A 16,841-nucleotide genomic window follows, 5' to 3' on the forward strand; every position below is an offset into this window, starting at 1 on the left:
AACTGTATAGCTCATTGTTATAGCTACATCTTACACATAGGCAATCTGAAGTTTAGGGACGTAGAATAACTTACCACAGTTTTTACAGCTTTGCCACTTAGGTCAAAGTTCCAAAGTCTGCACTTTAAGCATCATAGCATACTACTTTTAATAAATGATATTACTTGAAGTGCCAATACTATGATATGAGTTTTGATATAATGTTTTTTTTCCTGTATCATCCCAGTACAGATGCAAAATGCTCAGTAACGGGTCTGACCTAGATTATGTATAAAGATACATATAAACCAGTAAATCGTGACTTAAGTTACAGTTATTAATACAAATAGTATACATATCAAGGAAGAATACAGGCGTAAGATTCAGACAATAATCAGAATACTTCTGATATCTGTTAGGTGTACGGGACACCTATGAGTCTCAGGTCCTTTTTCTGGAAGATAAAGGTGGGTACAAATAAATGTTGCAAAAATGTGTAAATTCATATGTATAATAATTAAATCTTTTATTATGTAATTATCTATAACTATATGGTAAATGTGGATGGAGGTGCCTTTTATGGGCTCTGAATTCACAAAGATGAGGTGAATGACTTGACTATGGTCATGTCCTTTGTAATCAACTAGAAAAGCCCACAATTGTGTTCTTAAGAGTACAAGGTACTTTTTAAAAATTGTTTTGTTTTGATATTGTTAGGTCTTCTATACAACAGAGGCTGGCCTTGAACTCAGAATCTTCCTGTGACTATTAACCACCACATCAGTTTCAAGGTAGTTTAAATGCTACTTGTTTCTTAATCATCAAGTTCGTTTTATTGTTCCCCTATTTCTGACTTGCTCCTTCCTTGACTTTCAAAAGAAAGAAAACAATTCTGTAACATCCAAACACATTCAGTACAATTTATTGTTTCTTTAGCAGTTCTTCAGTGCTTTTACAAGTGAAATGAGTACCATGTATAAAACTTTCAAAATTGCATTTTGCACCCATAGAAAAAGAAAAGACATATAGCATAGTTGTAGCATCCAGGTAAAGTACATTTATAGCAATGAATTCTCGAGTTTCAAATTGATTGGGTAATTTCAGTAAATGATTTTCAATGATGGTGAGAAATGAGATGCTGAATTATTAAAGCTTGCTTATTTGAATATGGGGAAGCATAAAACCTAATACTGAGATCCAGGGTATTTAAAATATGTTGTATTTTGTACTTGTCTTATTTATTTCTAACTCTCAATTATCCTTATGACTCGAGGTAGAATGCTGGTATAGGCAATTCAGAGAAGTGGATAATAAGCAAGTCCAAGATTATTATCTCTATCTTTGTAATATGTTATGGCTGAACAGTGCCAAAACAAAAAATTTAAATGTAACCAGCTCAATGGAGCAAATTATTTTGTAGTAAAGATTAACAAAAACACAGTTATTTACATAATTTAACGGAACCACCTATACTTATAAGGTTTATATGTTTGGACCTCATTTCTCCTTTCCCCCTTTAAATTATGACTCCTTCAGACAATTGATTCATGCCTTTGATCGTATTTAGCTTGTCAGAGTAGAGCGTGGAGCGTGTTTGCTAACAGAAAATAAGGTAGCCTAAAAACTGGTGGTAAGTCATAAAAAAGAGGGACATGTCAAGTGAAAATGTGCACTTTAAAGAAAAATCTCTTACAGATTTTCTACTTATTGTTTTTATCCATACCTTTTGTTTGATGATCATCTCATTGATGTCCTCGAGATCACCCACCATCACTCTCTGTGATTTTATAACTCGATCAAGCAAAGAAAGCCATTCTGTAAGTTCTGTCCAAGCTCGGTTGAAGTCTGCCAGAGCAGGTACCTCCAACAGCAAAGAAGATGGCATTTCTAGTTTGGAGATGACAGTTTCCTTGGTAACCACAGACTGTGTCACTAGAGTAACAGTCTGACCAGGAGCTAGTGTTTTTGAAAGAAGGAAGAAAAGAAGAGAGAAAATTTGAGAAACATGCAAACAAGTCACTTTTAGTAACAATAAAGAAATATTAGTTGACAGCCAACAGTTTGAGTCAGTAACAATAAGGAAACATTTGTTGACAGCCAACAGTTTGAGTCAAGACTTCTCACAATGTATCTAGCAATGCGGATACTTTATAGAGTATATATCAGAAAACATTTAAATGTTTAATAATCTTTAAAATTTTTAAACTTATTTTCATGCTTTAAAAATTTAATTTTTTCAGTAAGAAACATATAGTTTGTGAAGTTTATAAACAAAACTATTGAGATATTTCTAGGTAAGACTTACGTATTTATTGACCATTCAAAGAAGAAAATAAAAAACTAAAGATTGTATAAGGTCATATTTCTGATTTCAGATTTTCTTGAATAATAAAAGTATTTAGTGGGAAGAAACTCTCTGCATTTTACAGTGGGGACACTTCACATTTTATCTTCTGGTTTGGCAATAAAGTAGTAGATAATAAAGCAAGGTCTATTATTTTTTAAAAGTGATAGCTAGTAAAACTTTTCTTTTTGATATAAAACACTATTTCGAGATCATTAAAATCCCAAATTAAAGTTAATAGTGTTGAATACTTCAATGGATACATGGAGTCTCCTGGCGAGACACATGGGTGAAAATCCTGCTGTCTGCCTTAGGAACCCTGAGCCCTTGCTTAAGTTATTCAACCTCTCTAATACTGAGGTTTTCTCATCAACGAAGGAAGAAAATAACAGAATAAATGTCACAGGGGAAGTCGTCTGGACTCAATGACAAAACAAGAAATGTAAATACAGCAACGCCACACAATATCATCATCGTCGTCGTTGTCGTTGTCATCATTGTCATTATCACAGTATTAGTGAGGTGCTAATAAGCTCGTCATTAATGTTAAGTATTACTATTTTATAATTACTTGGTCGATTATAAAATACTTTTAAAAATATGGTGACAAGTGAGAGATGAGGACTGAAGACATGAAAAAATTGGGGAAAACTCGGTCTCCTGTTTGATTGCTGCCCTATATTAACTAAATGATGCTGAGATAAATTTTCCGGTGTGAAATGATGCTTTGGTAACAACATAGAGAAGGATGATCAGAAACCAATGCCAAAAGGAAGAATTCGTTAATCTGTTTTTGCAGACAAATGTGACAGCATCATTATAACCTGGAGAGCCGCAGCAATGAAATACTGGATTAAGTGGTTCAGAAGGGAAGCATTCGGGAAGCACTGGAAATGGCATCTTAGTGGAAGATGTCATAGGCGTGTACAAGGGAGTTATTCAAAGCACATCAAAAATGTGCACATGTATACTCTGAGGTGACAATGCATTCATTTCAGTTGACTGCATTATTATTCATACTTTTTACGTGGTCTCCTCATTAAGAAGATGGGAGAGGTAGAAGGATGCTTCTTCTCTTTCTAATGTCTAGGGAACATCCAGCAATTCCCACAGACAGAAGAGTAAGGCTGAATGAAAAGTGTTGCAGGTGTCAGAATTGAAACATAATACATAAAAGTAGTAAGGAGAAAGCTAACACTGAAGAAATAAGAAACATTGTTTCTCAAAGTCATCACACTACTGAGAGTGTTTCTGAAAAGCAGGAAACCTAATCTGAAGCAAAACGATCATCTTGTGATCTATAGTACAAAGTTATTCATATACTGGCACTCTCCTCCCCTACTGTAAATTAAGTTTAGATATTATACAAGAAATCTCAACCAAGGAATTCAATCCTCAGAAATGATATATGGGTATGGTTGAGAGGAAAATTAAAACCTAACTGTAGGAGCTTACTGTAGACCATTAGGTGAACTGGAAAGCATGCTGCTAAAATAAATACACACTGACTTCTAGCAGCATAGAATAGACTGTCAAGGTTTTCTTTCAAGCACCCCCTTCAAGTCTCTTATTGTTTGAAAATTTCATACATGGACATAATTTTTTTAAATTTATTTATTTATTTATTTATTTATTTATTTAGGATTTCTGCCTCCTCCCCACCACCGCCTCCCATTTCCCTCTCCCTCCCCCGATCAAGTCCCCCTCCCTCATCAGCTCTAAGAGCAATCAGGGTTCCCTGACCTGTGGGAAGTCCAAGGACCGCCCACCTCCATCCAGGTCTAGTAAGGTGAGCATCCGAATTGCCTAGGCTCCCACAAAGCCAGTACGTGCAGTAGGATCAAAAACCCATTGCCATTGTTCTTGAGTTCTCAGTAGTCCTCATTTTGCATACAAATGGATGGAAATAGAAAACACTATCCTGAGTGAGGTAAGCCAGACCCAAAAAGAGGAACATGGGATGTACTCACTCATAATTGGTTTCTAGCCATAAATAAAGGACATTGAGCTTATAATTCATGATCCTAGAGAAGCTAAATAAGAAGGTGAATCCAAAGACAAACATATAGGCATCCTCCTGAATATTAACCTTCATCAGGCGATGAAAGGAGACAGAGACAGAGACTCACATTGAAGAACCGGACAGAAATCTCAAGGTCCAAATCAGGGGCAGAAGGAGAGAGAGCACGAGCAAGGAACTCAGGACCGCGAGGGGTGCACCCACACACTGGATATAATATTTTTTAACTCTGCCACATCTCATTTCCTCTCCTCAAATGCCCCCTCTACCCTCAATCACTTTTCCTTTCCAATTTCAAACGCTCGCAAATCCTCATCTCTTCAACAGACCATGGCAGCCCCACTAAAGGCAGATAAAACACCTTCCACAGTATCACATTTTATCTCCCCTTTGTGGGCCCAGGGAATAAAACACAGTTGCCAAACACAAACACACACACACACACACACACACACACACACACACACACACACACACACACACAAAAGCAGAGTTCATTTGGGCTGTGTGCATGTGTGTAATAAGATCTGCTGGAACATGTGTGATCATGAGAGGTCACAAACTTGAGGAGAACACACACACTCCCCCCCCCCCCCTCTCTCTCTCTCTCTCTCTCTCTCTCTCTCTCTCTCTCTCTCTCTCTCTCTTCCTCCCTCCCTCCCTCCCTCTCTCTCTCTCTCTCTCTCTCTCTCTCTCTCTCTCTCTCTCTCTCTCTCTCTCTCTCTCTCTCTCTCTCTCTCTCTCTCCCAGGCATCAATTGCCAATAGCTTCTTAGTTTCTCAGCTATGGGTGGGAATTTCTGATCATTTCATGACTCTTTCCTGGGATTTTGACCTGTCTGATCATGTACAAGTCTTATACACATAGTCATAACCACTGTGAGTTCATGTTTTCAATGGACCTACTCTACTCCCTTAAAATACAGTTTGCTGCCGAACTCCGTAATCATTATAATTTTTCCACTCTCTCTTCCATGAAGATACCCAAACCTTAGGGGGGAGAGGTATGGTAAAGATGCACCATTTAGAGCTCATCACTACACAGACTCTTATTCTGTGCCTATTGGCTAGTTGTGGGCCTCTGGATCTAACACAAAAAAATTCTCTAATGAAAGTTGAGATATGTACTATGCTATGAATATAGAGATGTATATTTAGAAGGTAGTTATAAACTAAGTTCATTTAGCAGAGTGATAAGTATTGGGTTCTCACCAAAGGACCTATGACCTAGGCAGTCACAGGTCCCTCATCTAGCTAGTACCATACATGAGTTCTCTCTCATGGAGCAGACTTTAAACCTAGTTGTTACTATCCATGCTACTATTACATCTGTAGACTTATCTCTCCAAGCCATTCATTATTTAGCTTATAGCGTCATAGCTGTATATTCTGACTAATCCTATTTCTCCCCCAGTAGCATACATAGACACTTTCAACACTACAAAACCTATCAAGGTAGTTGATGGAAGACAGGGAGTTAGTGTTTTTTAAAGGTGTGACCTCTGATAGGTGTAACAAGTTCCAGTGGAGACTCTGTCAAGAGTACATAGACAGTACTAATGGGATTCAATGGGTTATTTTTAAAACAAGGTGGGTATGGAATAGGAGGTTAATCTGACAGGAGTTGTAGCACAGAGGTGGTTGAATACCATCAAAATATAATTAATGAAATTTTCCGAGAATTAATCAAGATATATAGTTACAAAGCCCATGTTCATTAAACATTTTGGTATACATAAAGTCTTCTATATACAATGAATCCTAAATTTAATAATTAATTGTAAATATGTTTCTGGAAGGGCAAAATGTAGACTATGTGTAAGCGTTTTGCTATTTAGATTTTAACTATCTTTTAGAAAAATATTTACTGTATTTTAATTTGTGTATATGTGTGTTACATAACTTCTTGATATGCTATAGCAAAGGAAAGTGCTGAGAGAAAAGCCCATCTGTCATACCTACTGTTGGAAAAATAATAGAATTTGATTTACTGTATATCATAATATCTCCCTCTTAGGACAATTCCATGAAGTCAGTAATATTCTTATTGTTGCATAAGTAAAGACTAAGGCTGAAATGTTCACTTTAGCAACAATGCTAGAATATTGCCCTTCAACATGCCTAGAAAATTATAGATTACCAACTTATTGCTGTGTCTGAACAAATGGTCAAGCCAACTATCCAGGAGAAAGGTGTACTATCATAATCACACAGTGTAACTAACTGAAACCCAATATTGTTTAAATAATTCACCTAAGGTTACACAGATAAGATACAACAGAATAAGTGTTTGCAAGCCCAGCAATCTAGACTTCCAATGTTTTTCTTAAAGTGATTCCTGAATCCTGGTTCTTTTTCCAGCTTAAATAAAGGTTGATGAGTTGTCTCGATGAGGAAAGGAACTCTCACTGAGCCTGATAACCTGACTTTGATCCCTGGGGCCCACATGCTAGAAGAAGAAAGCTTACTTCCACAAGCTGTACACATTCATCTGCTCAATTGTCAAATCTTGATTGGCTCCATGGTAGTATTGTGTTCTAGAATCTATATTCTGAATTTTCCATTCACCATTCTCGCTTACACTTGATTCTGCACCATCCAGTTGACAAAGGTCATCAGATACTTTTATGTCCTTCCACCTCAAAGGTAAATGGGTTTTGTTTGGAAGGATCAGGATAAGTATGTTAAAAAAATTTTCAGTAAGGCAGACAACAGCACTTCTGGATCACAAACATTGAATCGGATTTAATATTTTCTTCAATAGAGTGACACTAGATACATAAACCACATCCCATGGCAGATCTCATCCCAGCAGGTATCCAACATCTTCTCTATACCTCATTTAATAACCTAAACCTATGGGTTATGATGCATTTGTGGGTAGAACCATCCGTTCACAAGTGTTGTCTAAGGCTCAGAAAAACACAGTTACATTGCAATTCATAACAGTAGCAAAATTACAGTTATGAAGTAGTAACAAAATAATTTTAAGATTGAGGAGTCAACACACCATGAGGAGCTGTATTAAAGGCTTGCAGCATTAGGAAGTTGAGAACCACTGATCTAGAAAGATATCTTGAAATCTTTCCTGTTCTATCATGTTATCTATAAAACAGATATGACAATGTACCTTATAAACTTACTGAGATATAAACATTATATATATATATATATACATATGAGGTTATATACATACAAAAGATTATGAACTTAAATAGTCTGACTACTAATGATTCTATCAAACTTATGCACTGCACTAGAAAATTAAAATGATTGTACCAAAAACTGTTAAATTTCTTTCATAGTTACACAAAATGACAAATTTAAAACAGCTAAATTGAATTGACTTTGGTAAAACAAAAATAACAGTAGGTGTAATATACTATTGCAAATGATAGCTTTGCTCTGAGTACTTTGTTAATTAAAAGGTGTTGACTTTAAGAAGGAACTCTTATTTTTTCCAAAATGTTTGAAGAACATTTCTGTAGTCTAAATTTTTAATTGGTTTTATGGATACATGATTAGACAGACTATCAGCTTTGCTTAGAGCTATAAAACGTCCACTAAACTTTTCAAACACATACACACACACACACTCTCACACACATAATGTATCTGGTATCTTTTATTTGAAGTGTTCACACACAGTTTTTCTATAATTCACAGGTCTTCTTTGGTTGGTTAAAAAAATACAAGAACATATTCTATTTGTAGCTTTGTTATATGACTGTGTTCCTTTCCATCTTCTGTTTGAAAATCAGTCAACTTACTAATAAGTGATTGAATACATACTAATTGCTATGTGAGGTGTACAATCCTATTATATTTTATTTTCATTTCATCATTCTGTGTCAAAAGAAGGTGAAATTGATACACATGACCAAATTGATTTGGTGACTGTTGAGATGGCTCAGTGGCTAAGAATACTTGCTACCAACCCTGAAAACTCAAGTTTGACCCTGAAACACACAAGGTGAAAGTAGAGAACCAATTCTCAAAAGTTTGGCTTGCACATATATGCTATGGCATGTATACAATCCCATCCTCACCTACACTACCTCATCACACAAAGTAAATAAATAAATTACCAATAACCAATGTGCTTCTGTTTAGTACTAAGGGACATAAAAAACCCTCTTACTATCATTGAATTGAATAGCATGAAGAAACATGAATAGTTTCTTTCTGAATATTTATTTATTTATTTATTTATTTATTTATTTATTTAAAATTTCCACCTTCTCCCATCCTCCCTTTTCCATCCCGCTCCCCCTCCCCCTCATTCTCCAGTCCTAAAAGAAGTCAGGATATCCTGCCTTGTGGAAAGTCCAAGGTCCCTCCCTTTATCCTTGGAAGGTGTGCAGACAAACAGACTAGGCTCCCCAAAATCCAGTACATGAATATTTAAAAAGATGGCATTTGTCATTTTGGAATACAGAACAATTCAAGAGTACTGGGTAAGAAATCAAAAATCATTTCTGGAGTCCAGGATAGAAAAATATATTTCATATAAATGAGGAAGAACCTCGATTCTCTGTATCTGTAGTCTGTACATAAAATTAGAAATCAATGTGCTTCCACAAGGAAAGAAAATGTTGAGAAATACCCAAGGTGAAAGATTCATACAGTCATGTTAATTTTACTTCCAAATCAGAAGTCTTGAAGAAAAAAATTTCAGCCAAAGCCATAGACCATTAGGAGTATAGTCTAAGCCAATTACTATACTGCCCTGTACAAAAAATGAAGAGAGAAAAGCTAAGCAAAGCCAGTGATACTAGTGAAAGATGATCCTCAAATCCCAAAGTGGTATCAGAGTAATATTTATGTAACTACTTGGTTTAACTAAAGAATGTGTGCAGATCTCACTATAGGAAATGTGACAATACAGAGTCTACCCCCCAAAAGAAAAATGTAGACATGGCAAAAAAAAATATGATTAACTATTCAGTGTAAATGAGGCTTGTACTTGATCAAGGAAGCTACTTTTTAATCATGGGAAGTATTAAGAAAATAAAAAACAGTTTAAGACTGTTATACATCAAATAAGGTCCCCTACTAAGAGTCAGATTCCCAAATAAGATACTTGTAGCTGTTAGTCATCTTTAACAAAACCCTCAATGTGTAGCACATAATAAGGTCTTAATAAACATTTTTGTGACATGGATTAGAAAGATAAACAACATACTAAGAAGAGTATTTAAGTATTATACATATTTATTCCTATAAATGTATGTATGCATATATATATAATTTTAATCACAGTTTTAATCTATGGATCCTTAAGGAAGAATAATTAGCTACAATACAATAAAAATAATAGTAAATAATCTAAAATATAGATTTATTTGGACCAATTAAATAAGGTATTTAAACTGAACTTTGAACAAATTAAAAATGATACCATTTCCTATACTGGTTCCTTATTTTGTCCTTTTTGAAATGGACCCCAAAGCCACAATGAATGTGACATAACATATAAAATAATTGTGGTCTGTCAGTATGCAGAAATATTTAAATCCACATGCACTATTTGTGTTTTCTCAAAACATTAAATTTGGAACTAACATATGATCTAGCAATTCTGAATATAATTAAAAGACCTGAAAACAGGATATTGTACACAGATTAATTTTAGAATTATTCATGCTAGTCTAGAACTAAAGATACTAAAATGTCTTTTGAAGGATAAATAAAATAAATATATATGTATTATAGCAATATAGTATATGCAGATATACCGTGATATTATTAACCTTTATAGGCAGTCTACTGGTATTATATAACATGACTACATCATGAATTATCAAGAGGTTTGTTATAGAACAAGGTAGATATAATTAACAGTATTGTCCTGTATCCTTAAAAAATTTAATATGATGAACATTATAGATTTACTCTAATTGTGTACATGTGTGTGTGTTTCTGTTGGTATATGCATGTACATGTATGCTTGCCAGATGACGTTGTCAGATTCTTTGGAACTGGTTAGAGAACTTGCGAATGGCCCAATTTGGGTGCTGAGAATTGACCTTGTATCCTTTGCAAGAGAACTGTATAATCTTAACATCTGAGCCATCTCCCTAAGCCCAAATGGCAATTTTATGTCACATATTTAACTACAAAGAATTTATGGGTGAGAAAAATATTTTTCCTCACTATTTTGGGGACTTAAAAAAGTCTTCGAATACTGTAGCAAACATCAACCTATAACATCACAATCTTTCCACATGGTGAGGCCCAGTGAAAAATGAATATTTTTGTTGTTGTTGATGATGATTTTAGCACTATTGTGTACCCCTCTGAAATTCTTTGTGAAGCAATCAGGATCTGCCAATAACTCTCTGTAGCGGGTTCTAGGAGGCTTCACGGAAAACCTCTCTGAGGCATTATTGGGCATTCCACAGATCATGAGAGTATGGTTGCTGGTAAAGTCTAGCTGCTACTCTCCTATCTCTCTCTCTGTCTCTCTCTCTCCCTTTCTCCTCTCTTCCTCTCTGTAGGTTTCTCTGTGTGTGTGTCTGTTTTTCACACCTACTCCTTTTGTAAAAGGTTTGTTTTTATTTTTGCTTATGGATTCATGCAGGTGTGCGGGAGGTATGCACATTCAAGTGCAATTGCCAATGGAGTGCAAAACAGGGCATAAGATCCCCAGAGCTGGAGCTGGAGCTGCAGTTACAGAACGTTGTAAACTGCCCAAATTGGGTGCTGGGAACTGAATTTACAAGAGCAGGACTGGCTCATAATTCCAGCCCTGGAAGAGTGCTCCTGATTGCTGCATCGATACAAGAGCCATCTTACTTGCCTGTGTTTGAGAAACCTTCGCCTAACTCTAGAGATAGCTTCCCCTTTACTGACAGTAAAGGGCCTTGACAGTACAGCGATTGCAGATTGCTGATCCACCTCTTGGAATGTCCAGTACTGCCTCTCTAACTTCCTTAGGGGCTACTGTACCAAGAGGAATTCCCAATAAACATACAGAAGCTTGTCTAAGACACAACATCATTTGTTTACATATCTGATCATCTCTAATATTCAGTCCTGGAATAATACTGTAAGTAATTAATTACTTCATAGTACAACCTGTATCGAATTCAATTGAATGGTGTGGAAAATTTCAAAAGCACACACAGATTTAGTGACATTTATTATTTAAGGGTTTACAAAGCAGTTGCATAATTCTTGGTTATACATGAGTTTCAATTGACCATTTCAGGTGCTCTTTCCTAAGTGAAACCATGCACTCCTGCAGGTAAAACACCAGAGTTTGACAAATTCATTAACTAAAGCCATGGACCCTGTGTTAATAATAGCATTGGAAATCTAATTCCTCTCTTACTGGTTTGATGTGATTGTGTTGGGCTAAACTTGTCTTTTAATGTTCTGGGCACACTTTATGTACTGCTGAAATGGAATACATACCAGCTGACAGTGGAACCAGCTAAATAAAAAATGAACTTATGTTTTCATTTAACTTGTAAAGAAGCACAACACGTCCTCAGTGATTATCAAGTTTCTGTTAACAATAGAAACTAAAAGGAAAGTAAAAAATATGGGTAAAATTTAAGAAGCCAAGTTTTTGTTATAAGCTAAAAGTAATGAATAGCTTTACCATCTTAGTTTCTTTAAAGTATGCCCATAAAATCATCATCAAACCCTTTTGAAAGTAGGAGACACAATCATAAATAAAAACACATTGTTTCAGTGATTGAATGCCAATGTTTCCAGGAGCACAAGCATGCCAGTTTGGGAAGCACATATTTCCTTTTGCTTCAGACTTGAATCTCATTATTTTCTTTTGAAGAATGGTTCTAAAATTAAGAATGTAAAAGGAGTCTGAGGAAACTATGAGCATATAGTTCATGGTTTCTGAAATAGGAAGACAGCCTACTTTGTTTATTCAGAAAGATTGGTAAAGCTGTGCTGTTGTAGGGTTGTTTAATTCTGAACTTAATTTCCTAAGTTAAAGTCCTGCTAGTTCAAGGATATTGATAGTTCATGTGTTTTTTAAAATATGAAATTCTACTTAAACCTTAGTTTGACTGATACTTTTTCCATGGTGCCACTGTTTTACATAAAAGATATATTTCAATATTCTTAAATTTGAAAGGATGTATAGTGTAGTCTGAAATATGTTCTTTTCTAGAGAATGTTTTCAGAATATTCGAGAGGAATTTGTATTTCGCTAGTAGGTGGGATGTTAAGTAGAAGTCTGACACATTTTGTCAAAAGTACACTTCAAGTACAGTGTTTCCTTACTGATTTTCTATTGAGATGTTTCTTGTATTGGTTTTCTATTCATTGTTGAAAGTTGACCACTAAATTCACCTACTGATATTATGAGATCTAATCTCTCCATTCACATTTCTTAATTTGTTGTACATGCACACACATGCAAACACACACATACACACGCACACACACACACACACACACAAGAGAGACACAGAAAGAGAGAGACAGAGAGAGAGAGAGATCCATAGGTGAGAGCAATAGTGATGGTAACATAAAGTCTTGTTTTTCTTCTAATAAACCACTTTATTTTTTGATTGGGTAATTCAATTTACATATTAACTGTAATTATTGGTAGATAGGTAAAGATTATTATTTCTTTGGTAATCTGTTTTCTGGTATTTTGCTTATACTTTGTTTCCCTGTCATCTGCAGCTCCATTCCTTTGAGGTTCTTTTTCTTTTTTTATTCATCTTCATGTCTACTAAAGTTTTTTTTCATAACAGAGCTTATAAGAAAACTGTATATTTATAAAAATTTATTTTAGGCTGGTAGCAACGCGACATTATTCACACATACAAACTCTATACTTTAAACAGAACATTTTATGTTCCTAATACCAAAATTTATACATTGTGATAAATTCTATCCTTTAAGACATCACCACAGCCAGGTAGTGGTGGCACACGCCTTCAGTCAGAGCACTCAGGAGGCAGACAGGGGAGATCTCTGTGATTTGAAGGGCAGAGGGCAGTCTGATCTACAAAGTGAGTTCAAGGACAGTCAGAGATACACAGTGACACCCTGTCTCAAAAAACAAAAACAAAGAAAGAAAGCAAGCAACAGAATTGTAATTCTTTTTAAAAGGAATTATACAAAGTTCTCCTTTGTAGAAAATATTGTGTGAAAATATATTTTTGAATGAAGTGATATTATTTGTAAGGTTCGGATGCACTAACAGATTTAATTACACAATTTATACTATAAAACTATATTGAGGGAAATATAATAATTCTTGTAATTGACATTTCTTTTATCTTGTGATACTTATTTAAGACCTGGAAATAAAGCATATTTCCCTACTATTAAAATTATCAAATGCTTTAATCTATTATTTTAAAACTGAAAATATGTAAGCTGTACAGATTTTTTTCATTAAATGATAAGTCACAAAATGTGGAGCTTATTGCATGAAGGCAAGCCATGTGAAGAAGTCGGTCTAAATTATCAAACTAGAAAACAAAGCATGAAAATGAATTAAACACTGTTGATAAGTATAACCAGTAAATATGGATTGAAAAATTTGATAGCGCTTAGTATGGAAGTTTTTTATTACTTAATATCATTGGCAAGTAAGAGCTAAAATGTCAAGTTATTTTCCCAATACCCTCAGCATCCAGAAAGTATGACAGCAAACGAGGACCAGAGCACTGACCCATGTCTTCTTATTCCAGCAATCAAAGAACAACTTGTGGAAGTTGATTCTCTTCTCCCATGGGGGGGGGGTCATGGGATGGAACCATACTTAGTCATCTTGCCAAAACAATCTTTCCTATTCTGTTTGATCAAATGTGTAGGCCCATGAAACCTTTATTAATGACGAAAGTTAGTCCTAATTGTCTCTTCCCTAGTATTATGCAACAAAGACTTATATGTTCAATGATATTGGATATTGATTTCTACTGGTCCAGTTGCATTCTAGATTTTTGGAACATATTGTGGAAATTTCAATGCTTATTGTTAAAATGTTGTCACTTCAAAGCATTAATTCTTACGCTGAATTTTTCATACAATTCAATAGATCCTTGATATTACCACTCAGAATTTCTATGTATATTTGCAAATTAGAAAGCATATTTGTATCTTTAACAGTTTGCTTAAGAGTTAGGCAATTCAATAGCTGGAAAGGTTTCCTACTGGTTAAGAGCACTTGCTGCTCTTCCAGGGAACCCAGTTTTAGTTCCTAGCATCAGTATGGTAGCTCAAAATTGTAGCTCCAGTTCTAGGATATCTGACAACCTTTTCTGGTCTCTGAAGGTACTATAGGCATATAGTACAAAGATAGAAATGCAAGCAAAGCACCCATATACATGACTAAAAAATGAAACAAAAATATTAAGAAATTTAGAGTTGTAGAGTATTTTTTCAGTACTTGACATTATCTTAAAAAGAACCCTGTTTAATAACTACTCAGTCACTCATTGTGGTAGGTGTTACTAAGCCTATGATACCATGGAAAATTGTTAGACATGATGAGCCTCATGAAAGTTTTATCTAGCATGTCCTTTGAGATACTTAGTTTAATAAATGTTCTAATACTTCCTTAGATTGCATCACCAAATAGAATTTTTAGTTAGGTATATTAAATAATTCTACTAATATTCATTAAATGAAAAAATTCAGATTATAACAGAAATGCATAATAGATTTTGTAATTATGTAGAAATTTATTTACCTTAAAATATTTTCCATAAATGGTAGAGCCTTTATATTGTGACAATGGCCATCTGTATTTATAAAAACAACTTTCATTCAATGCTGTCATGTAAAATTACAAAATTGTTGAAGGATCTCTTCTCACTTGTTAAGAGGGACATGAGAATTATGTTTTTGACATATTTCTTCATTTCATTTACAAATTATCTATAAGAAATATATAATCATGCTACCTTTATTTTTATTGAACTGTGACCATTTTTGGGCAACTAAATTCTAGGTAAATCAGTATTATACAGGCACACTGCAATGGTTACTATTTATGGTTAAATGCTGAAGAAGTCATATAGGAATATGAATTCAAAAGCTTCCGGTTGAACGAAAAATCTCTAACACTGCATTGAGACCACAACACAGTTGAATCAGTCTACAGTAGAACAAGGATAAGAGAAATGGTGTTAAAATTGATTGACGGTTATAGTATATGTCTAAATCTTTGAACATCATTAATAAAGATCACTCTACTTGCACTTACTGCTCTATTCATATCCTTTCTGGAAGATAAACTACTTCAAAATTCAGGATCCAATAATAATAGACTATTATTGCTGAATTGCCACAAAAGATTCCTGGGACTATGTTTGGAATGATTGAGAGGGGCACTAAAGGCTGAAAAGTGGATGTGACCAGGGAATGACTTGGGTGTTTGCCAAGGTAAGAAATAAATTGAGACCAGCAATAAACCACAGTGAAAGAATCTTTCAAGAGTTTAGGTGCTTTGTCTAACTTCTTTAGTTATGTTTCAGTTATTAAATTATTAAGAACCTCTGATTTAGCTGTTTTGTATCTTGGATGGGAAGAAAGATATTTTGAAATTATTTTCATTATTCATGGTTTCTTCTTTTTTGAAATTAAACTTAGAGTTTTTTGAGATAATCCCCTTTTTATTAGGCCTCCAAAAATTGAGAATGGCCTCTGAAGAAAAATAGCTAGATGAATATGTCATTTTCCATGACAATATTATAATGCATTAGCTCACTTTATATTCCTATCTGAGCTATATGCAGTCAAATAAATGCTGCTAATCCAATGGTTTAAAATACCAGACTTTGTTGACTCCCCAAAAGAGGCCTTACCTCTTCTGCGAAGTGGATTAGTGGTGGGATGGGTGGAGGTGAGAGGGCAGGAGAAGGGGAGGGAGGGGAAATTGGGGGCTAGTATATAAAATTAAAAAGATTTTTTTTTAAATTTATTTATTTGCTATGTATACACGACATTCTGCCTCCATGTATGCCTGCAGGCCAGAAGAGGGTGCCAGATCTCATTACAGATGGTTGTGAGCCACCATGTGGTTGCTGGGAATTGAACTCAGGACCTCTGGAAGAGCAGTCAGTGCTCTTAACCACTGAGCCATATCTCCAGCCCCAAAATTAAAAAGATTTGAAATTAAGAAAAAAGGCTATAGGTGGATCCCACTAACATCCAAAATACAGCTCAGGATATGATTAAATCAAAGTTCAAAGGAAGGGTGAACATTCATTTAGAAAGGATCTCCTGAAGTGATTTATAAACTAATACATGATTAATATATACTATATATTTTACCCCTTGTTATCTAGACTATAAACATTTAGAGCAGACTGGGAGAAGTCCAGGCAGGCTTCTCCATCACTCCAATCTTCCCACTCTCTGGGCCTCTACCAAATATACACCTAGTCCTGCACCCTCCTAGTAACCATACCCCACCCCTCTACTGGGTAAAGACTTAGTTCTTCTAGAGACCTCACAGACTTTACAAGAGCAACAGGCTGCTTCCCCCATACATTCCCCACTC

At 35.0% G+C, this 16,841-nt stretch overlaps 1 protein-coding gene across 2 annotated transcripts in view; it reads right to left on the bottom strand.

The window, feature by feature from the left end:
• The window catches only part of Dmd (dystrophin), a 1,759,261-nt gene that overhangs the window by 650,127 nt on the left and 1,092,293 nt on the right, over positions 1 to 16,841 (bottom strand). For both annotated transcript variants that reach the window (XM_041642825.1, XM_041642826.1), the window contains one exon: positions 1,703 to 1,935. In XM_041642825.1, the coding sequence (XP_041498759.1) occupies positions 1,703 to 1,935 (233 nt within the window). The remainder of the gene's footprint in view (positions 1 to 1,702; positions 1,936 to 16,841) is intronic.

The sequence above is a fragment of the Microtus oregoni genome, unplaced genomic scaffold, assembly GCF_018167655.1.
Source record: "Microtus oregoni isolate MIOR12 unplaced genomic scaffold, Mior012 000079F_ref0000094, whole genome shotgun sequence".
In the NCBI taxonomy this organism is placed as follows: domain Eukaryota; kingdom Metazoa; phylum Chordata; class Mammalia; order Rodentia; family Cricetidae; genus Microtus; species Microtus oregoni.